General features: G+C 32.6%; 2 protein-coding genes across 6 annotated transcripts in view; one reads left to right on the plus strand and one right to left on the minus strand.

The window, feature by feature from the left end:
- Positions 1 to 2,319, plus strand: part of LOC140437624 (salivary protein Tsal2A-like) — a 35,528-nt gene extending 33,209 nt beyond the window's left edge. For all 5 annotated transcript variants that reach the window (XM_072527243.1, XM_072527244.1, XM_072527240.1 and 2 more), the window contains exon 4: positions 557 to 2,319. In XM_072527243.1, coding sequence (XP_072383344.1) covers positions 557 to 1,019 — 463 coding nt within the window. In that variant the 3' untranslated portion in view covers positions 1,020 to 2,319. The remainder of the gene's footprint in view (positions 1 to 556) is intronic.
- A 22-nt stretch (positions 2,320 to 2,341) lies between these two features.
- LOC140437625 (aldo-keto reductase 1B-like) lies at positions 2,342 to 12,310 on the minus strand. Its single transcript, XM_072527245.1, has 6 exons — positions 12,150 to 12,310; positions 9,544 to 9,828; positions 8,369 to 8,569; positions 6,216 to 6,415; positions 3,912 to 4,067; positions 2,342 to 2,414 (listed from the first exon to the last, which is right to left on the minus strand). Exons 1-6 carry the CDS (start codon positions 12,222 to 12,224, stop codon positions 2,372 to 2,374), a joined length of 960 nt encoding a protein of 319 aa, XP_072383346.1. The 5' UTR covers positions 12,225 to 12,310; the 3' UTR covers positions 2,342 to 2,371.
- Between the last annotated feature and the right edge of the window lie 11,697 nt (positions 12,311 to 24,007).

Below are 24,007 nucleotides of genomic sequence, written 5' to 3' on the forward strand. Positions count from 1 at the left end.
GGGGTTAACCATCAACTACCCATCCACCATGATCGAAATAAACATATTGCGCTTTAGATATCCTCCATTGTTAAGAGCCAACTTACATCGGAAACATTTCAATCTCACCAACGCTTGAAGAAGACAATGGAAGAGCGACTTACCACAGAAAGCACACCAAATGGCCTGTATCGATCAGAAATCGCCAGGCTTTGAACTGACCCGCAATAGATGGGCAACGCTAAACAGAATAACAACAAGCAGCGCTAGATCTGCTGACAGCTTATATATATGGGGAAAAGCCCTTACTCCTGAGTGTAACTGTGATGCGCAACGACAGACCGTCCGTCACATTATTGAAGAATGCTCCCAAAGGCGATTCCCTAGAGTTTTAGATGAGTTCCTGAATGCGACCAAAAATGTTTTACATTATATTAATAATACATTAAATGTTCGTTTGTAATATTAAATGTAACGATTTATATTGATTTTTAATTATGTGTTCTTATTGTATGTGATACGATAAATAAAAGTAAATATTTCAAATAGTACTTTTTCTAATTTTTATATGTTTTAGGTATATAAATGCAGCACCACAATGGCAAAGTTTTAATGGTGGAAACTGGAACCGAGCTGAAAGGAGTACCAGAAACTATGCAGATAGAAAGAAAGCCAACTTACAAGTCTGGACTGGCACTTACGGCATAGCCACATTGCCACATGAATCTACCCAAAAACCAACAGAATTATATTTGTATGTTAATCAAAGGACAAGAGCATTACCTGTTCCAGCACTTTACTGGAAAATAGTTTATAATCCATCCAACAAAAGATGTGTGGTTCTTGTTGGATTAAACAATCCATTTGAAGAGAATGTTTCAAAATATATAATTTGTAGAGATATATCTAATAGTTTGAACTGGTTAAGCTGGCAAAAAAGTGATACGAGAAAGGGATACTCTTATGCCTGTACATGTAATGATTTTAAAAATAGGGTTGACTATGCACCTTCCCTAAAGGTTTCTGGAATATTAAATTGATACAGGTTATAATAGGGCGGCTTAATAGTATTAAAGTCTTAGGATTATAGGGAAGGCCGTGTAAATTGGATCAGTGTGTAAAACGGTCTGGTTCCATAATTCTAAAAATTGAACATTTAGTGACAAATTTGTTACGAACCAACTCTAACCAAGATGAATTAAGACGCAACCTCGTTAATTGCCATGAGTTATCACAGATTGGAGTTCATTCATATGGTGACTCGATTCTTCACATCTCCAGTATGAGAATTTCGTTAACTTTGGTCTGGAGCTATAAGATGGTCAAATTTAGTACAGTTAATAGTGGTTTGACTTTAACAGATCCTAAGAAAGTTTCTAGAAGTATTTTTGACTGCTTCGTAATCTAGTGCATGCATGAATAATTCTCCTAATGATTTACTTTTAAAAGATATCTTCTTTTAGATATTTTTAGTAACTACTAAATTTTGGTATCCCATAGTCTATCTGCAAAACTCTGGAGATCAATTTGTTCAGAATGTCATCTGATGCTGTTAGATCTGACTTGGCTTACCATTATTTTCTTTGGGAGAAATTGGTACACTTTATGTAAAAAAAAGATACAAGTAATGTTACTTTTTCTTCATCGGATCGGAAGTTGACTTTTGCAGCTCTCAAAAACTGCTTTAACTAAAACGACCAACCGTTTTTCCATTAAACGTTGGTGGTCTAATTTTAATGGGATTAAATTAGAAGTGAATTGAGGAATATTTCTCTAGTTCTTCATTTTAGTTTATAAATTCTTGGATCTCATCTGCAACTGCGAAGTAATATCTTGTATCTCTGTGTGCACATATATGGCAGTCTCACTCATAGTATTTTGCATCTCTTGTATCTCTGTGGGAATATGTGCAGTGCTGTTATTAACGGTATCTTGTATCTCTATAAATAGGTCAGCTTTTGCATCCTTGCACTTTTCACTTAACTGTTGAAGAATAAATGTTTGATTCTGTTCTAGCTTCTCCAGTTTTTTAATTATATTTTCTAGCAGTTTTTGCTGTATTTTATTTTTCTCCTCTTTTATTTTATTATAATTTTCTTTAAATCATTCCTGCATTTGGATCATACGAGATTACTGACTTAAGGTTCTCAGCGTTTTGAGCTGTAACCCCACTGATCATGTAGACTATAACTACGAGGGACTGCACAATATGATATATATCCTTGATCAAAGATTGCTAGAAACGTGTTTTGAATGTATATTGCAATAAATTGTTAATTGTAGTTATCATTTTCTTGAAACTAATAATGTTAGTGTTGACATATCAAATGACTTTTAGTGTATTAAAATTTAAACACAAATATTGGTGACTTTTTTTATTTATTAAAAACACTTAGTACTCATCATTAAAAGGATAGTGTGGATGTCCAATGGCCCTGAAAAAAAAAAGTTTGCATAAAAAATATATCGGCAATAGCTTTGGTATGAAATTAAAATATTATTGGTTTTTTTTATTCTGACCAAAACTAGTATCACATGCACCATTAGTTAATTTATACGAATTAAACACACTGGCGTCAAGCGCATATAGTACATGTAAGCATTGAGATCTGCAGATATTTTAGGTTAAGTAATACAAAAGGAAAATGCGTGTCCCAAAAAACAACGAATGAAAAGATGTAAAGAATATCATACGATAAGATTTATGAGTCAACTACAATTATCGCTAAGGGTAATCCATAAGAATATTTCGAAACAGTGTAAATATCAAATTTCCCCCAACCAGTTTGCGTTTGTAAATGATATTGGTACTGGAGAGGTTTTGTTCTCAGTAAAGCTCTTATTCTAGAGATGTAGAGACGTCAACTGCGACGTATACGGATGTTTTGTTGATTGGAAGAAAGCGTTTGACCGAGTACATTACGCCAAGATTACGCAAATACTAAGAGAAGCAGTAATTAATTACCAAAATCTAAAATTAATTAACCTTAACTGGAATCAGTTCACAAATCTTAGAATTGAGGATAAATACACCAATCTCTACTTTAAAGGCATATTTAGCGAAGCTTTGTATGAAACTGAAAGGGGAATTCTACTAAACGAGTAACGACTAAACAAAATCAAATATGCAGATGATACCATAGTATTTGCAGACAACCTAGAAAACCGAGAATTCCTTATAAACAAAATCACGTATTTAAGTCCACAATATGGACTCAATATAAACGTAAAGAAGGCAAAGTTCATGGTAATTGGCAAAAAAATGATAACAGAAGGTTAACTCTGCGTGAATTATACCTCAATAGTAGATTTAAAGAATATGAAATAAGGCTATGTCCAAAAATACTTAAGAATCCGTGGACTAACTAAGTCACGAATGAGGAGGTCCATCAAATCTCGAAAGTTACAATACTTTGGACGCATTATGTAAAATGAATCCAAATATGCTCTCCTACACGCCATCCTGCAACGAAAAATATTTGAAAAGTAAGATCCAGGAAAAGTAAGTACATTCTGGTAAAAGAACATTAGAACCTGATTCAACACAACAACTTTGCAACTTTACCACGCTGCTGTAGACAAGATAAATATTGCCATGATGATCGTCAACCTACGTCATATTAAGAAGCATCTACATATCATATGATATTAACAGAAATATTGTTATTAAAACCCTTTTATTATTATACCCTATATATATATATACACCTATTATTATACCCTTTATACCAGGTGTCGTTTACTCAAAGGTTCTCTTTCACTTACAATATTAGTGTGTTTACCAAATAAAAATCAATTGTGAATTTATGTACCCTACGAACTTAGTTTCAAAAAATACAAGAAAGAACAAAATATTTACTGTCGGCTGTTATATCTACTAAAAATTACAACAATTTTTAAAAAATATTACTAAAAACATCAACAATACTTACTCGACATACCAGCATACCCTTCCGTTACAATCAAAGGTATCTATAACAGCTACATCAGCTGCTGAGAGTTCGAAGTCAAAAATATTAATATTCTCTTGTAGTCTATTCTTGTTGACTGATTTTGGAATTGGAATTACTCCAGATTGCAGAAGATATCTATAAGACAAAAAGCAATCTTAGTTGTATTTTTGTATTTAGTAAGGTTGTGAAAAATTTAAATACACAGCTGGACTACGCGGCTATAGCTTACGACTCAGCATCGAAATCAGTACTTAAAAAGCTCGATACTATTCATAACAGAGCACTCAGAATATGCCTGGGAGCCTTTTGTATACCGATTGAAAGTTTACTTAAATAATGAATTGTCGTTAAATGAAAGAAGAGCTTACCTTAGTCTAACATATGCAACAAAAATTAAGGATAATGCAAAAAATCCTGTCTATAAAAATACTTTTACTGATAATTACCCAAACCTCAATGCAAATAATCGTTCTGTTAAACCTTTCTATAAAAGAATAAAAAACCATTTGCATCATATAACCTTGAACTTCATTTAATAAAAACTCCACTAATCATGATCTAATTATTTCCCATTTTAGAAAAATCCTTAGTCGTTATAAAAATCATACCCATATATACACTGTGTGCTCTCGTTATCTAGATTATCTAAGGTGTACGTAGTTCTTTCTATTTGTTATCTGATTTCTTTTTTGATGTCTGTGTGTTTCCTGTCTACGAATGGTGTATATATTTTTCCTATTATCAGGCAGTGGTCCAAGCCGCACTCTGCTCCTCTATTCACCTTTACGTCCTGTACTCTTAGCTTAGTTTGTTGTCTTGTTATAAAATAATCTATTATCGATTTTAGATCTCTTGTGTGCTGATACTAGGTGTATTTATGTATGTTCTTGTGGGCGAAAAAACCATTCAAAATCTTTAACTCATATTACTGGCATATATTTATGAGTCTTTCTCCGTTGTTGTTAACAGTTTCTTCTCCATGCATGCCTACCACTTTACTTTGAGCTTGTTTTCCTACTCTGGCAGGCATTAAGGTCTTCTTTGCATATAATCTCATGGCTGTTAGGAATTTCGTTCAGGATTTTTCTAAAGTCTTCTTTAAAAGATTCCTTTTCTTGCACTGAGTAGTCATTATTTACGGCATATACCCCCAGAATTGTTATTTGTGATCCTCTTAGGAGAATTGTCACTTTAACAAAACGTTCGTTGTATGCTTTCCAAGATTTAATATATTTTTCGAATTTCTTGTTTGATATTCCTGCTCTTGCTCTTTGATCCTTTTCCACTTCTGAGAAGAAATGTACATAGTCTTTTAATTTTTCGCTTCCATTTCCTTTTCTCTTGGTCTCAGAGAGAATGGCTACATCTTATTTTCGATTTACGAATTCCTGCATAATTTCTTGTTGTTTGTTCCGGATTCCCTGTATATTCCAGATTTCTTAATTCATGGTCCATTTTCGTTGCTGTTTTCGTCTACTGTAATTTTCGTCCGGTAATCGAGGCTCATTGGGTATTTTAACATTGTAGAATTTTCACAAGTGTAAGTTTGCTGGCCTTACGACTTAACCCCCATCCTTGGAGGACCGAATTTTCTGTTGGGGTTCATTCCCCTAGCCGATATATTACAGTTATTAGGCGCCAGAAACTCGCCTTTTACCCTCTCTCGTTCTGCTACATAACGCACTCCCATTGTACGCCATGCACCTCCTAAACCTAAAAACGCCTAAAACCTCCAACTCATTCGTTGGAAAACAGTGGGAATTTCTTAGTGTTTTGTTACGACAAAAGCATCGGCAGCTTCATGTTGCCCCCTATAAACCGAGAACGGTTTATTCTACACAAAAAGTGTTAATAAACATTTTTGTTTAAAATTATATTTAAAACATTTTGTTCTACCGCGTACAGATTTTTGATAAATCTATTTTTTATCAGAGTTTTCCCCTCATACGAGAGCTCGTTCTAGGAAGAAGCCGGGGGCTAAAAGTAGTAAACGTTTTCGCATCTTTTTTGGGTTCCAAAATTGACATTTTTGGCCAAATTCAGCTTGTTCGTACAATTTTTAGAGGTAAAATCTCTGACGACTGGACCATTATTTAAGTTTTATTTTGACGAACATAGATTTTCTACTACACGTTTTTCAAACCATACAAAAATATTTTCTCGAAGATATTTTTAATTTGATTAAATACGTATTGCTTTTTTCTAATTAATATATTTATACTAATTTGAGATTAAACACTAAATAACCAAATCTATAAAATTAAGTATAAGGAGTATGTTTACCTTAAAATTACTTGTGCGCTAGATTTCTTGTATTTCTCTGCAATCTTCTTAATTTTAGGATCTTCAGTGAGAATTGGATCACCAGGTTTCGCCCACGGTCTGTCTGGAGAACCCAAAGGACTGTAGGCAGTTACGGAAATGTCTTTGGATTTGCAGAAGGCGATAAGTTTTTTCTGGTTAAGGTATGGATGACACTCGATCTATAGATATAAAGCTAACATTATATTTTCTTGTCAAGTAGAAAATAAAAAATAAAGAATTATTGTTTGATTAGTTATATTTAAATTTTAACTACAGATTTTTGGATTTGAATACTGATAATAGTAATTTACCATAACCCTCTCTATAAATTTTTATTTATTTAAAAACGTTTTTAAACTAACTTTTCAACTTTTCTAACGTCTCTAACTTTTTTTATTTCTCCCACTTTTCCAAAATTTAATTATTTTTAATCCATTTTTATATCCTTTGTATCTTCCTTTCTATCTTTCTTCTATATCTTCTCCTACTTACCATTTCTCTCTGTTTTATTAAAAACTTCGATAGTTGCTTGCCAAATACATTTTTCTATTCCTATTTTAACTCATCCGTGCACAAATTGTTTAAATATAGCGGTTTATATAGCTCCTATGTGTTTTTTTTTGTAAACTTTACTTGATATTCCATTGAAGACAACTACACAACGCAATTTTTACTATGTAGATTCTCTGTTTCCACAGAATATGTAGCCGTGGAAATATAATGATTTTTTATTAGTTTTACTTTCATGACCTAAGTATTACTTGATGTATGCTACTTACAAATTAAAGATATGAGCCCTATGAAAATAAGTAAGATCTGATAAAAATTAACTAAACATTATTGAACACGTAATAGAACAACTACTATGAATTTAAACTATCTCAGAATAGATATATCCTATAATCGATATACTGCAGAGAAAGTAAAAAAAGTCGATATGGCAGGCAGAATCCGGACACGCTTAAGATTATATCAAACGGAGAAACAAATGAACGTAGAGAGCTAAATCCAGATATATAAATCATGCATAAGATAAGTACTAACATACGCAGCAGAACCAAGACCTGAAGCGTCGCTTACGAAAATGTTTGATAAATCTACAGAAATAAAAGTATTAAGAAACATAAGAGGAATTTTTCTCAGAGATAAAGTAAGTAATGAGGACAGACTGCAATCAAGGATGTGTGAGATGAACACGAGCATGACACCGCAAATGGAGAGATCATGTCGGCAGAATGGACCCGTTAAGAATCGCGAAATATACAAAAACCTATAAACCCAATACAAAAAATCCCTTACTAGGAAGACCCCCAAAGAGGTGGTATGACAGCTGGATATCAACATCACAAGAGCTGAGGTGATAGGGTAAACAGCACCATCTCCTACAAAATGACGAAGAAAAAGAATTCTGCATCTTATTGGTTTTCCAGCAATTGATATCAAGACTCCCAATTCTGATGTTCTGTCTTATTTTTTTTACGGTATTAGCTCTCGTTTCTATCGAATAAGTCTTCTTACATTCGCTTTTGGGTTTCCGTAGTTCGATATTTCTAATTTTGTCTCTGTTATAAAGTTCTTTTATATAAAATATTCTGTGTTTTGTTTAGATTTTTATATCTATTAATGGGTCTTAATACTCGTATTTTCTACCTTTAAGGATTTTCTTTATATATTTTTGCAGTTTTCGTCTTAATAGTTTGTCTATATTTTATTTCATTAGGGCCAATATGTACAAAAAGAATAATATACTTAAGACATGAACCAAACAACATGGTAACACCAAAGCGGAAACAAAATTTAGAGATATATTAATAAAAGAAAAATTTTGGCCAAATTTCTATTTTAAAAATTTATAATAAAAGTTATTAATCAAAACACTTGGGGAAGCGAAAACAAACTATATAACAGATCACCGGAAGTAAGAAATAGTAAGAAAGCAAATCAGTATCACAAGAATTAAGATAAACATTAATAAGATAATGACCTTTCAAAAATGAAGGGGAGGTTAGTTCACGGTCATTAATTAGTAGAAGATAATCTATTTTTATCACTTTATTGTAATAAGTTATAATACTTAAAAAACTACTTAAATTAAATAAAACAACACTATGTATTAGGTTTTTTATACTAACCTGATTATTGACTGGTTTTATGGTGGCGTTTGCAAGAATTCTTTCTAGTTGCCTTTTATTAAAATTTGAGACACCAATTGATTTGGCTAAACCTTTTTTGGCAAGTTTTTCTACTTCTTTCCATGTGTCTAAATAATCTACGTCGCTGAAGATACCAAGAGTTTCGTGATCTGGACGCTTAGGCAACAAAGCACCTCCTTCCTAGAGTACAGTTTCAAAAATGTATTATTTTAAAAACAGAAGAAACAAATTCAATAAATCTAGGTTGGTCTAGAGTACACGTACGTAATTTACCAATCTTTCGATTACTGATAGGTTTACAAATAAGTTTTGAATAAAAGTTTTTTGAATAAATCAAGTTATCTGAAGTATTGATCTAGAAATATACAAGGTAAATCATTAGTTCAAAAAAACGTATAGATAATAAATAGATAATTGTATGCTTGAGCCCAATATATTATGTTGTGTTGCACTCTTTACAAATTTGCTTTATAAACAACATAAGATCCCAATATTACTAAAGATCATCAGTCGAACTTTGTTTATAAAGTAAATTGTAAAGACTGCAACTAAACATACATTGGGCAAGCACATCAATATCTACATAAAAGGATTGTTGCACACAAACATAGTGTACCAATAAATCAAACAGTACAGTCTTAGCTAATCATTCTCAACAAAATAGCCATTATTTTGATTTTGAAAATGGACATAATTTGAAAAATAAAACACAAACAGCGACAAAAGATGTATATAGGGGATGATTTACTTAAAAAAGATCAAAATTGTATCCATACCGATATAAAAGATCTCTGCATCTCTCTATATATCTAAACTTAATAAATTGAGTTGTTCGTAAATACACCATTGGCAAATGTTTAATATTCGACTCTAAACCAATCGAATTTTCGAATATCTGCCATATGGCGTTAGTGTAAAATATTCCGTTTTGTATTCTATCGCAGACCAGCAAACAATGCAGTCATAAATAAAAGTTGTAATATCTAACGTTTATAGATAGTACAACTTTTATTTATTAAGCTTAAGGTAAAAGATATCGGCATAGCTCGCAATAAAGAAAGAAAATAATAATAAAATATGTGTATAAGATGGAAGGCAACCGTATATATGTATTTTTGACTATTGGTCGTCATGTTATCTAATTTACAACTTACCTTAAGAGCAGCTGGCCAGTGAACTAGATATAGATCTAGATAATCGAGACCTAAGTTTTGGAGGGTCTCCTGGAAAGTTGGTTCCACTAATTCAGGTTTCATAAACGTAACCCAGAGTTTGCTGGTAATAAACAGATCTTCCCGTTTTACTACACCGCTGCTAATTTTATCCTTTAGAGCAGCTCCTACTTCGGCTTCGTTCTCGTAGAAATAGGCACAATCAATGTGTCTGTATCCAGCATCGATGGCATCTTTAACTGCCTGTGTTACTTCACCTGGTTTAGACTAAAAATAAATACTATTAAACCCAACACAGCTATTATATATTAAAACTGATTAGCACGTGAAATAAAACAGGCCATATTATTGTAGGAGGTGACATAATAGCTAGAATAAGAAACATGTTTATTTCTCAAGTGGTGGTAATAAACAGAGAAGTATACTTCATTACTTTTCTACCAAGAAAACAATAAAAATCACGAATAGGTTATTTAGATAATTATAGACAATAGATTCTTAATAAAGAAATTTATAAATACAGATACATGAACAATACGTAACATAATCATTATTAGCCGTATCGAGTCCTGTACTGAACATAGGCCTCCCGTAAATAATTCCATTGCATCCGATCTTGAGCACCTTGAATCCAGTTGTGCTTCATGCTCTTGAAGTCATCCTACCACCTTGTTGGAGGACGTCCTCGATTACGATAAACATCGTCTTCATTCTAAAATTTTCTTGGTCAATATTTCATCTCTGATTATGCCAACATGACCTGCCCAATTCAATTTCAGCAATGTATTCCCATTCCCGGCCATGTGCCACTTGTATTTTAATAATTACTTTTCTGATAAAGGTTAATATTTCTGCCTCATACGTTAGAGCTGGAAGTATGCACTAATCAAAGACCTTACTTTTCAAGTGCATGGAAATATCTGATCTAAAGACTTCTAATTTGCCAATGTTAATATTATTCTCCTGTTTTATTTTAATGTTGTTTTATTGTCTCTTCCTAATTTAGTGTCGTAGTCTTGATACTCATAAGTATACACTTATTCAATTTGCGCGCCATTCGTTGAAATCCACAAAGAAACTAAATTCCTGTATCTGGCTATATGCCATGTATAACAAAAAATTGATTTAAAAATTCCTTTATAAAATATTAATATTAAAAAACTCTATCGGGATACATCACAGAACGTTTTCGGAATTAATATTCCATCATCAGTGCTATCCTAAAAGTATAACCACTTTAATTAGAGCAAACATGAAATTTGAAATTTTGACCAAGGTTAATACAAAAATGTGGTTAATACTTACTGAATGTATCTGAATACTGAATATTTTGAATCACTAAATACTTGGATAAAAACCTTCTAAATATTGTTAAATTAACTAAGGATGTTTAAGTTACAACAGGAATAGATGACATGGCAACATAAGACTCCACTGGAGGTTGTTAGTCCTGAGACGAAGTGTCTATGAGAACTTGTTGATAGCAACTGATTGAAATAACATATTAGGACGAAAGTTGGAACAAAGCAGTCAATGTGATTTGAGGTATTTGTCTGAATATGACAGTAGCCAGGAATATTTAAAATTTAATATGTTAAAATTTTATTAGTAATAACAGACGCAACCATATTGTAGTTTGAAGTATGATTTATACTAAAATCACGTTGGGAAATTTGAAAAAAATCTTAATAGTGTAGGTGAACTGTGTAGGTTCTGTGCTTCTTGTTGCCATTTCATGGATATTCGTCTAATGTCCTCCATCCAGCGTGTTGGTGGTCGTCCTCTGCTGCGTTTGTCTTCTCGTGGGTGCCATTCTATTAGTTTTCTGGTCCATCTTATGTCTTTCAGTTTTCCAAAATTCCATTTCAGCTTGGCTATACGTTCGACGACATTACTGATACCTGTTCTTTTCCTTAAGTCTTGATTTTTTATTTTGTCTTTTTTTGTCACGCTGAGAATTGATCTTTCCATGCGCCTTTGTGCCACTCGCATTTTTAGTGCTGTTGTCTTTGTGAGCGTGAGAGTTTCTGCTTCGTATGTCATAATAGGAAGAACGCATTGGTCAAATGTCTTCCGTTTCATAGCTATGAAACCTATTTTTATACTGGCTATAAATGCCGTACAAAAATGTTTGACCAAAATACCACCCCCCTCACACCCCTTTGAGTGGTAAGTTTACCTTACCTGTGTAGTCACCTTCACCGAAAAAAATTGACGGCATAGTTTTTAAACTTGTTATTACATATTGCAGTATTGTTTCATACATGATTTATGCTGGGTCAAATGACCCCTAACCATACATTGTGAAGTCCATCATAACACTATCAAAAACACGAATCAAAAATCATAGAGTATTACACATCAGTTAACACCATTTTATTTATCAGATTGCAGTATATATAGAGCAATTTAATATTTTAATAACTAGTAATTAAGAAAACTTCAAACAATTTAAAATTGAAAATGCACCGACAGTAAGATTTATCATATGCAATACAACGACCGCTGCACAAAAAAAATTTTGTTAAGTAGCCACACGTGAGTCTATAAATAGCTATATACAAACAAGTAAACAAAACTATACATACCTTCCACGTTCCTAAACCGAAAGCTGGTATTTCTCGTCCATTATTAAGTTTAACTGAGGGTACCTTACTTGCCATAGCGGGAAACAAATTATGTAATTCCGTCACCGAATTTAAGAATTAACTAAATTTTATAATTTATAAAGTCACTCACTTCTAAAACATCTCCCACTTGAATTTGTTATTCAAGGTTATGTTAAAAATACTTGAACTGACATTATATAATGTTATCTAGAAATTTTAATAGACGTACATAGACCTGTTGATAAGAAGTTTAGTTGCAGCAAATCAGTATCCGTTTTGGAATGTATTAAAAATTAAATTTTTCGATGTAAAAGAAATGTTAAAATAAGGCACTGTGTAAACTTAATGCAATAAAAGATATTAATTATTCTTTATCTAGTTCACCGAATTCGGAGATTTTATAAATGTTAGAAAATATAATTGGAATATATACGCTTTAAGTCTATATATTATTCCCGTTTGACTCGACCAGGTATTTGACTTTTTTTAAGTTTTATGGTCTAAACTGTAACTTCAAATAATCAGATATCTCAATCAGACAATCCAAACTGTTGCGTCCAGTGCGTTCGGTGGACTTTTTTAAATTATTAACAATTTAAGGCCAAAAATGCACCAGTTTAAGAATTTTCGTCTACCGTAAACTGGGGTTACTTTGCTCCGTTTTTAAAGGTCTCTGAAGAATTTTCAACAAATGTTTATAAAATTGAGAGATATCTTTATTTACTTAAATCCTACTTGTAAAGAATACTTTAAACAATCATGGTTTAAATACTTTAAGCTCAAAAATAACGAATTATTGTTATTTTTTCATTTGAAATGTTGAGCAAAGTTTTCCATAGCCAAAGGTTACTTTGCCTCACATCATAAAATAACGTCTAATCGCTAGTTTTTACATCACTGATGCAATGTAAGCACACATTGTGTTTAATGTTCCCCATCTCTCAAAATAAATTAAAAAAACAGGGAAAAAAATATTTTTTTAGAATTTATTGCAGAAAACTAAAACATATTTTGAATTATATTAATAAATTACAAAAAAATATGATAAGGTACCTCATAAAATGTAATTAGATGTACCTTTCAAAAACTTAAGAACTAGGAATGCAAATATTCAACGAAAAACAGTTTTTTAAAACTTAATAAGGTTTTAGAAACAAATACCTAATATGTTTATTGAATATAGCGTTGTAGCAAAATGTTCAACTGCATATTTAGTCACTGTACGAACAAGCCAGCTAAGGCACATAAAATATACCCCTTTTGTTACTTGTTTGGGAGGTTTAATAGATCCAAGAACATCGGACCAGGAGTATGTAAGTTGATCTTTCTTTGGAGACCACTTCTACATTTTTAGTGATTTTTGCATTGCATTAATTGTAACTTCATCAGTGTTAAAGGAAACAATTTGTCCAGGATAGACCTGTCCTTCGAAAGAAAAGAATACAAAACATTGAATTTCTCTTACTACCCTATCAAAATGGAAACCATTTGTTTGATAGTATTTATCTTCTACAAAATTTATGAATTCTCTTTCTTTTTCTTGCTCTTTTTCAATTTAATCGAAGTTAAGATAGTCCGATGAATCATCGTTTAAACTAAGTGTGTCCTCTCCCCTAAAAGTACAAGATTCTGGCTGCTGCTCGTCATTTGCTGTAGTGGAGGTCATAGGTTCATCAATTGATTCATCAACGCACACACTTTTTCCAGGAGGAACGTTGATTTTCTTTCTGCGATTCTTTGTAGTGTTAGGTGACAAAGATCTTCGTGTTTCAAGTATTCGAAAAAATGCGGATTCTACAATATCTATGTTGTTTGAACTTCGAGGTATGCGGATTAAAACTTCTTCCACATTCCAAGGAAATATCCCACATTTGCGAAAACCGGATATCAAATTATCTTTGATGGTTGGTGCAATAATTCCCATCAATTTTACTGTGGTGGGAAGTTCTGTTTCTGAATATTTGTATTTTTAACGCCTTCTTCGGTATTTTTCCAGTCCGATAGCAATTTTTTCCAGGCTATTTTAACTGGGCGAAAAAATGCTACGTCCAGAGGCTGAGTTAAGTGTGTGCTATTGTGGGATAAACAAATTAGGCTTACTTGGTTTTCTCGACATAATTTGAGCGAATGAACTGTCAAATGAGAAGAAAGGTTGTTGCATATTAGGATTTTCTTTTCTTCTAATTTTCTTAGCCTAGGTATCATTTGAAGTTCCAGCCAATCAGTAAATATATTGCTATCAAACCACCCAGAAGAACTAGAGTTATATCGACATCCTTTTGGCTCATTTTCTGTTCACGTGGTCCACATCTTGCTGGCTCGATAAACAATATATGGAGGGAACAGTTCTTCAGCCGCATTTTCTGGAAACATGACGGAAATTAATGTCTTCGATGCATTTCGAATTATTTCAGGATAATTGCATCGGTCTCTAATATTTCGGTCGTTAAATTTTCAAAGTAGCTCCTTATCACTGTCTCATTGAAGCGTCGAGATATACCTGGATGTCTGTTAATAAACGATTTGGCCCATTCTAGACCAGGCAAATTATTCTGGAAAATCCTAACTTCCCTACCACATCTGTCCAAATAATCTTTAATAATGTGACGCAATTCTGTTGTATCTACAGGAAAGCCAAACTGTCCCAATGCAACAATACACTGAACAAAATCTATTCATGAACTAATCAACATGAACTAATATTAATGCTACAAGATTTAAATATTTAAATCACAAATCGAATCAAATAGGATTAAAAATGAATCTCGACAAAACAAAGATATTAAGCAACAGCCTAGAAGTCATCATGATAGATAACATCAATATAGAAAAGGTAGAACAATATAAATATCTAGGACAACCAATTAAAAACCAAAAGGAAAATGAAACCATAGAAATTAAAAGTAGGACACATTTGTCATGGGCTGCTTTTGGTAAGTTGAGCTTCATTTTAAAAGACAAAAAAATCCCAATACACTTAAAACGAAAAACCTATGACACTTGTATATCACCAGTTGCAACTTATGGATTGGAAACTATGGCAATAACAAACAAAATGGCAGAACAATTAAGAGTAACTCAACGGGCCATGAAGAGGGCGATGTTAAATATAAGCCTCATGCTTGAGATGGCAATGGGTAGCACATGTAGCAAGACAAGACACCAACAGATGGTCTCATAAAGTGACATTCTAGAGACCTCGAAAAACAAAAAGAAGCGTGGAAAGACACAAAAAAAATGGATAGACGATATAACAGCTGTAGCTGGACAGCAGTGGATGAGAATTGCAAAAGATAAAAAAGCGTGGAGCAATTTGGAGGTGGCCTATGTCCAACAATAGATAAATGAAGGCTGAAGAAGAAGAAGATTTACATAAACAAGATTTGGTTTACAAGATAATTTGTCATCAACTGATATTATCACATTTAATAGTTATGTTTTGCGTAAAAAACTTTCCACCTTACTATCTAAATAATACTAAAATTTTTATTTGAACTGCCCGTTAATTTCTAGGAAAATTAAGCGTTAGTATCTCAAACCTTTGACTGTACTTGAACTCTGTATTGTGTAATGTACTGATAACCGTTAATAAATATTAACGGTTTATCTAAAAAACTTTATTATCAGAAATCACATTTTTGTTTATCTAATGCATTTCTGTCAATAATGAAAAAATATGAAATGTGTCATCAAATAAATAATATCTTTTTTTCCTACACTTTCACTAGAATTAATCCTTATACAGTCAGAATACTTATCACGATATAATATAGCCTAGTCAAAATTAAAAAAAAAATTGTATTGTATTAGGTTTTAAATTGTGACCTTTTTTAGGTTCTCTCGATAAATTAAATATTTACTTATACAATAATGACTGTTGAATTTATTGTATTTCTGATTGATAAATTGTGTATTTTTCACTGATCTTTAAAAATACAAAATAATTTACAATAAGGCCAGATCAAGTAGCGTACATTAGCGTACATACGTAGGAGATTTCGCAAAGTACAGTATCAGATGCTTTAAAAGATTTCGAGAAACTGGTTCGTACTCAAAAAGACCTGGACAGAAAAGTCCAACGGCAGCAAACGCCATAAAAATAGGTGTAGAGAGAGAGATTCAGTTTTATATAAAAAAGAAGCAGAACTATTAGGAGCACGGCTTAACAGTTGGAACTTGCTTGGCAAAAGTACTAAATTATGCTTTAGTAAGAAACAGGCAAAAGAATTTTAAAAATTATTTCCCTTAAAAGTAGATTTACTGTATTGTAATGATATTTCAGCAGTAATTAACACTTATAGTCATAATAATTTATACCACAAGATTACCGTTTGTTTATGAAGTCATCGAAAGTTAGCGTTAAAGCTGTTCTTTTGCATAACGGTAAGCAATTACCTTCAGTCCCTTTAGCCTATTCTGCAAAGATCAAAGAGACATTAATTTGGAAATATGAAACTAATTTTAGAAACTAGTCAATATGATAGATACAGGTCGATCTTATGTGGAGATCTTAAAGTAATTTCTATGTTACTTGGCATGCAGGCTGAGTACCTATACAAAGCTTTGCTGTTTACTTTGCGAATGAGACAGCCGAGATCACAAAACCATTATCATCATCATCATATAACGGGGGTCCTACGGCCGTTTCCCGCATTTCAGCCTCCATATTTTCCTATCTCTCCAATCTCCCTCTTCTAAGCCTCTAGATTGCATTGTTTTTGTAATATCTCTTCTCCAGGAATTTGGTGGTCTTCCCCTTTTCCTTCTTTCTGGCAGAACATACATTAAGGCTTTCTTTGGCCACCGCTCCTCCTCCATTCTCATCACGTGACCATACCATTGTAATTGCCTTCCTTGTATTCTATCTGAAAGAGTATCTCTAATTCCTGTACGGTTTCGTATTCTCATTCCTGATTCTTTCCATTCTCGATACTTGACATGACCTTCTAAGATAATCCATTTCCACAACGTCTACTTTATCTCGTTCATTCTTTGTCATCGTCCAACATTCGGCACCATATGTGGTAATTGGTTCTACAATTGCTCTGTATACGCGAAGTTTGGTATGCATCTTTATTTTATTAGACCACAGTAATAAATTCAGTATTCAAATGCATTTTTTCCCTTGGGTTATTCGGTTTTGTACATCTATCTTAACTCTGCCATCTGCTGATATGATGCTTCCTAGATATTTATACTGGTTGCAGCCTTTTATGACTGAGTTTTCAAGCCTCAGATCTGTGGTATTTCCTTCAATTTTTAAATATTCTGTTTTGCTTATGTTTACAGTAAGCCCCCATTTGGCATATTCCTCAAATAATTTTCTAACTTGGCTAACATTATATGTGCACTGTAGTGTTAACTGCAGTTATTTCTACTTACAACTGGCAACCACAATAAGGCAAAGAAAATATTTTGTTCTGGATATAGCATTGACAAAACAAAAAATAAAACGTAAATTTTTTCAAAAAGTTTATTAAACATGGAGGTTGCTACAGCAATCGATGATACGTTTACAAATTAACAATTGATCAAGATGATACTTAAAAACAGAATTAAAGGCGCATTCTAAACACAAAATAAAAACATATATTCTATATAATACGAACAGAATAGCTTTCGCAGGAAGAACAAAAATTTGATGAACACAAATATTTTTCGGAAGCTGTTTCTTTAAAATACTAAATTACACAAATATTTGTTTTAGAATATTTTATTAAAAATCGTCATCATTAAAATAATTATCTATGTCTGGATCTGTGTCAGCAGTATTTATAATCCAGATCTTGTGAATTTTGTGGGATTTGGGCAAGTCCACGATAAAATTCTTTTGCACTCTCATCAACTAACTCAATGAGGTCTAAAAGATCGCTTACTTTTTTTACACTTATTTGTCTTGGCTTATCATACAAATTATCTAAAGTAATGTTCTTGATACCGATGGGTGTATTGTTTTTGTCTTCTAAAATTTATTTCCTAAAATGGCTCATATTCCTGAAGCGATGTTTTAAAATTATTAATACCAAATTCCTTGGTGTATCTTAGCCATTTCAAATTTCTCCAGCAAATGTCAGTCTTATAGTCTGTGTTCTTTCTCTTTATTAACATTCCTTTGAATAAATTTTTAAAATTAAAAAAAATATTTGGGGTCATTTCAACTACCGTAAACTTAATTTTTCTGTTTGGTTTGTTTCCTCTGTTTTTTGTTTTTGTTTAGATCACAAAACCATTATCATCATCATCATATAACGGGGGTCCTACGGCCGTTTCCCGCATTTCAGCCTCCATATTTTCCTATCTCTCCAATCTCCCTCTTCTAAGCCTCTAGATTGCATTGTTTTTGTAATATCTCTTCTCCAGGAATTTGGTGGTCTTCCCCTTTTCCTTCTTTCTGGCAGAACATACATTAAGGCTTTCTTTGGCCACCGCTCCTCCTCCATTCTCATCACGTGACCATACCATTGTAATTGCCTTCCTTGTATTCTATCTGAAAGAGTATCTCTAATTCCTGTACGGTTTCGTATTCTCATTCCTGATTCTTTCCATTCTCGATACTTGACATGACCTTCTAAGATAATCCATTTCCACAACGTCTACTTTATCTCGTTCATTCTTTGTCATCGTCCAACATTCGGCACCATATGTGGTAATTGGTTCTACAATTGCTCTGTATACGCGAAGTTTGGTATGCATCTTTATTTTATTAGACCACAGTAATAAATTCAGTATTCAAATGCATTTTTTCCCTTGGGTTATTCGGTTTTGTACATCTATCTTAACTCTGCCATCTGCTGATATGATGCTTCCTAGATATTTATACTGGTTGCAGCCTTTTATGACTGAGTTTTCAAGCCTCAGATCTGTGGTATTTCCTTCAATTTTTAAATATTCTGTTTTGCTTATGTTTACAGTAAGCCCCCATTTGGCATATTCCTCAAATAATTTTCGATTCATATAGTTTATATCTTCCTCATCGGTTGCAACCACCACCTGATCATCTGCAAACAACATTGTATACAGAGTTTCTTGTCCCACTTCGATGTCCATAAATCTACATTTATTTCTCCAATTCCTCAATGCTTCTTGGACGTATATTTTAAAGAGTGTCGGTGACAAACAGCATCCTTGCTTTAGACCTTTAGTGACTTTAAATTCATTTGAGGTTCTGTTTCCAATTTTTACACAACTAACTGCATTTTCGTACAATTTATATATCGCTCGGATATACGTCGAATCCAATCCGGACCTTTTGAGGACCTCAAACATTTTCTTTAACGGGACACTATCGTATGCTTTCTCAAGGTCTATAAATACCAAATGGGTCTCTCTACTTCTTTCGACACGCTTTTCAATTATTTGTCGTAGGATAAATATATTATCAAGGCAGGATCTCCCGGTTCGAAAGCCGCTTTGTTCTTCAATATCTTGTATCTGTCTTTCAACCCTCTTCTTTAATATTCTGCCGTACAACCGGCCCACAGAGCTCGTCACACTAATACCTCTATAATTGGAACAGTCTCTTTGATTCCCTCTCTTATATATGGAGCTTATATAAGATTTATTCCAATCTTTAGGAATTTTCTGGTCTCCACACATACATTTATTGAAAAGGTCTACTATTAATTCTAAAAGTGCAGTCGGCCCATATTTAACCAGCTCTATGGGAATGTCTCCAGGCCCTGTGGCTTTTCCGTTTTTAACCTCTTTTAAGGTTTCCGTCAATTCAGATAATGTTATTATAGGGATTTCCTGTCTTTCGTCTCTGTTGTCTATTAATTCCCTTATCTTTTCCCGTCTGTACTCTACTCTATCCTCTTTCAGCAGTTTCGTATAATATTCTTCCCATTCATTTAAATTTATGAGAGAAATGTTGTCTTCATTTTTCTCATTTTTCCTAAACTGCTTTAATGTTTTCCAAGCTTGCGCCACTTTTGTTCCACCCATAAATCTATCCAGTTCATCACACTTAGCCTCCCAGTTTATATTTTTCGCCTTATCCACGTCTTTTTTAACTTCTCTATTCCATTTAGCGTATATTTCTCTGTCTTGAGGATCTTTGGATTGAAGCCATATGTGATATGCTTGTTTTTTCTTGAGAACTTTCTCTTCTAGTTCCATTGACAACCATTCAGGTTTTCCTTTTTTCCGATTTTCAACTTTTCCCAGTGCTTCATTTGCCGCTTCATGAATATATTTTTTAATTACCTCATACAGACTTTCAGGGTCTAAGTCCTTTGTTTCTATATTTTTTATTTTCTGAGCTATTCTAATTTTATATAAGAACTTTGTCGAATCTTGTTTAAAGCTTTCCAGGTTATATTTTATGTTTTCTATGGTTGTTCTCATGTCTGTTACTTCATCATTTTTGTGACTTGATTGTGCTCTCTTAAATATCACCATTACTTTTGCAATAATCATATGGTGGTCACTTCCACATTCTGGCCCTCTAAATACCTTCACGTCCTTCGTTTTTAGTTTAGAATCTTTACGATGAATGAAATAGTTAATTATTGATTTTAAATTCCTGGTAGGCTGCGTCCATGTAAATTTATGTATATTCTTATGGGGGAAGAAACCATTTAATATTTTCAAAGAATGTGCCTCGCAAAAATCTATTAATCTTTGACCATTGTCGTTCAGAATGTCTTCTCCATATCTCCCTATTATTTCACTGTTGGAGCTCTTCCCAGTTCTTGCATTAAGATCACCTAAGATTCAAATTTCTTTCTTCTTATTAATTGTGGCTAGAACAGTTGTTAACTTGTTAAAGTACTCTTCCTTGCTGTCAACCATTGAATCATCCGTCGGTGCATATGTTCCAATTACCACTATTTCATGGCCATTTTTCTTAATTTCCATGAGGATAATTCTTTCATCTATTTCTTGCCATGATTTAATACATTTTTTCAGTTTCTGATGTATTGCTATAGACACTCCCCTTTTAGCTCGTTCGCTCTTTTCTACGCCACTATAGAAATGCAGGTATTCGTTTATCTTTTCATTTCCTCTTCCTTTTTTCTTTACTTCAGTTAATACACAGATGTCTAGTTTCATTTTACTCAGTTCACGGAAGACCTCCTCCTGGAAGACAAAACCATTATCTAAGCGGAAATCTCTTGAAACCGGTAAGAACAATTTTTAAAAGACGCCTTTGGTTGATCCTAAAAAATATACTGGTTACTACTGCATATTAATTTAGGATTAAAGAAAAGGTATATCAAAGCTATAGAAAAGAATAAAAAAAGGTTTTTTGTACTAAAATGTTTCCTACAGTAGGTAATGCAAAAGTCAAAGAGGGCATCATTGTAGCTCTATGAATACTAGATTTGATAACAGCACAAATTCTAAAGTGGATTTAAAGTCTAAAAAAGAACATGGACTTAATTTCACAAATATGGCTAAAAAATTTTTGGGAAATTATACAGACGACAAGTACAAGCAATATGTCAACAATCCTGTGGCTAGAAGCCAAAAGGGGATAACTCTCATTTGGAAGTTTTTCAGTACAGACATTTTTAGTTCATAATTATGGTCTTTTTGTTACCTTATACACGTAATATTAGTAACGTTTGTATTTTTCTAGATCCGACTTAAATTCTGTTAGATATATTTATTATTTAAGTATTTTTTTTTAATTAATATCTATGTCTCCAATATATTGATAAATTAAAAAAAAATATTTTAGGATATTTATTATTTTTAATTATTTCAAGAAAGCATAAGGAGATAAGTAAGGTTATAGTTGAAATGGACGTAAAATAATCTTGGTAAAGGGGGTTATGTAGATTTATACCCTTATGTTCGGTAGTAACTTGGCTAACATTATATGTGCACTGTAGTGTTAACTGCAGTTATTTCTACTTACAACTGGCAACCACAATAAGGCAAAGAAAATATTTTGTTCTGGATATAGCATTGACAAAACAAAAAATAAAACGTAAATTTTTTCAAAAAGTTTATTAAACATGGAGGTTGCTACAGCAATCGATGATACGTTTACAAATTAACAATTGATCAAGATGATACTTAAAAACAGAATTAAAGGCGCATTCTAAACACAAAATAAAAACATATATTCTATATAATACGAACAGAATAGCTTTCGCAGGAAGAACAAAAATTTGATGAACACAAATATTTTTCGGAAGCTGTTTCTTTAAAATACTAAATTACACAAATATTTGTTTTAGAATATTTTATTAAAAATCGTCATCATTAAAATAATTATCTATGTCTGGATCTGTGTCAGCAGTATTTATAATCCAGATCTTGTGAATTTTGTGGGATTTGGGCAAGTCCACGATAAAATTCTTTTGCACTCTCATCAACTAACTCAATGAGGTCTAAAAGATCGCTTACTTTTTTTACACTTATTTGTCTTGGCTTATCATACAAATTATCTAAAGTAATGTTCTTGATACCGATGGGTGTATTGTTTTTGTCTTCTAAAATTTATTTCCTAAAATGGCTCATATTCCTGAAGCGATGTTTTAAAATTATTAATACCAAATTCCTTGGTGTATCTTAGCCATTTCAAATTTCTCCAGCAAATGTCAGTCTTATAGTCTGTGTTCTTTCTCTTTATTAACATTCCTTTGAATAAATTTTTAAAATTAAAAAAAATATTTGGGGTCATTTCAACTACCGTAAACTTAATTTTTCTGTTTGGTTTGTTTCCTCTGTTTTTTGTTTTTGTTTAGCAGTAATAAGTAGTACGTTTTGTTCCTGCAGATTTTACTAAGTTATACCAAACTCTAGGTACATGAATAGGAAATGGGCATTTTTTTAACTTTTTCTATTGTTGCGTGATCTACGTCACACTCCATGTGAGTATGGACAGGCACTAAAAATTTATGATCAATTACCTTTAAGTTATTATTTTGACTTAATAAAAGCGTAAACATTGCTGCCACAAATGAGTTTTGATTTTGTGCGCCACAAGTATCACTGTATAAAACGACGTGCTCTATTTCAGAAGGTAAATTCATGCCACATATAATGAGTGGAAATCTTCGCAGGACAATCATTAATTGTTAAGTTATACGTATTTAATTGTCGTTTTGTGAAACACGGTATTAGTTTGTAAGTAAGGTGTAGGAAGAACCTGTTGTAAGTCAAATACAAATATTTTTTGACTTTTGCTGTTTATACATTTTAATTTGTCAAATCTCTTTGACTCGTAAGCAGTTTCAGCTTCTGTATGATGATTTGCTAATAAATTTTCATACTTTTTCCTTGCATCAGCTGTCTTACTGATAATAATATGATTGTGAAAAATATCACAATTATTACAGGTATCGTTGCTTGGTTTTTTAAATTTTAAGCCTAATTTATCGATTGTTTGAGAGTAAACTTTATGAAACCGGTTCAGATGTTATGTCCTGGGTATACAATTGATACAACTTTTTACAAGCTTTTGTTAATTCTGTTACTAGATACTTTTTACTAGTATGTTTTCGTGAGTAGTGAGACTCATAGGCAGGAAATTTTGATATGTGGCTATAGACGAGTTCTATTCTAGGTTCGGAAATTTTGTTTTTTGGTTCATGCCTGCCTCTGCCATGAGCCATCAGCCATAGGAATATCACAGTTGGATTTTAATAAAATATGTACAACTCTTTTCCTATTTTTTGAAGGTTTATCAGTATCACTTCTGTTAGTAGTAATCTTCTTGTCAGAAATTTGAATTAATGAGGCAATATAACTTACTCTTCTATCGTAGTTGCCCATTCCCTAGTAACTTTGAAACAGAGATAATCTATGTTCATCAAATATTTTTTCTTTACACTTTCTTCTACAATCTCGCAGTGACTGAGACTGCCTAGCTTTTATTGAGT

The sequence above is a fragment of the Diabrotica undecimpunctata genome, chromosome 3, assembly GCF_040954645.1.
Source record: "Diabrotica undecimpunctata isolate CICGRU chromosome 3, icDiaUnde3, whole genome shotgun sequence".
Lineage (NCBI taxonomy): Eukaryota > Metazoa > Arthropoda > Insecta > Coleoptera > Chrysomelidae > Diabrotica > Diabrotica undecimpunctata.

Coding starts and splice junctions, on each gene's coding strand:
- LOC140437625 (XM_072527245.1), bottom strand. CDS start 12,224: ATGGCAAGTAAGGTACCCTCAGTTAAACTTAATAATGGACGAGAAATA. Junction 8,570..9,543: donor ACTGGCCAGCTGCTCTTAAG/GTAAGTTGTAAA, acceptor ACTGTACTCTAG/GAAGGAGGTGCTTTGTTGCC. Junction 6,416..8,368: donor TAAAACCAGTCAATAATCAG/GTTAGTATAAAA, acceptor TTATATCTATAG/ATCGAGTGTCATCCATACCT.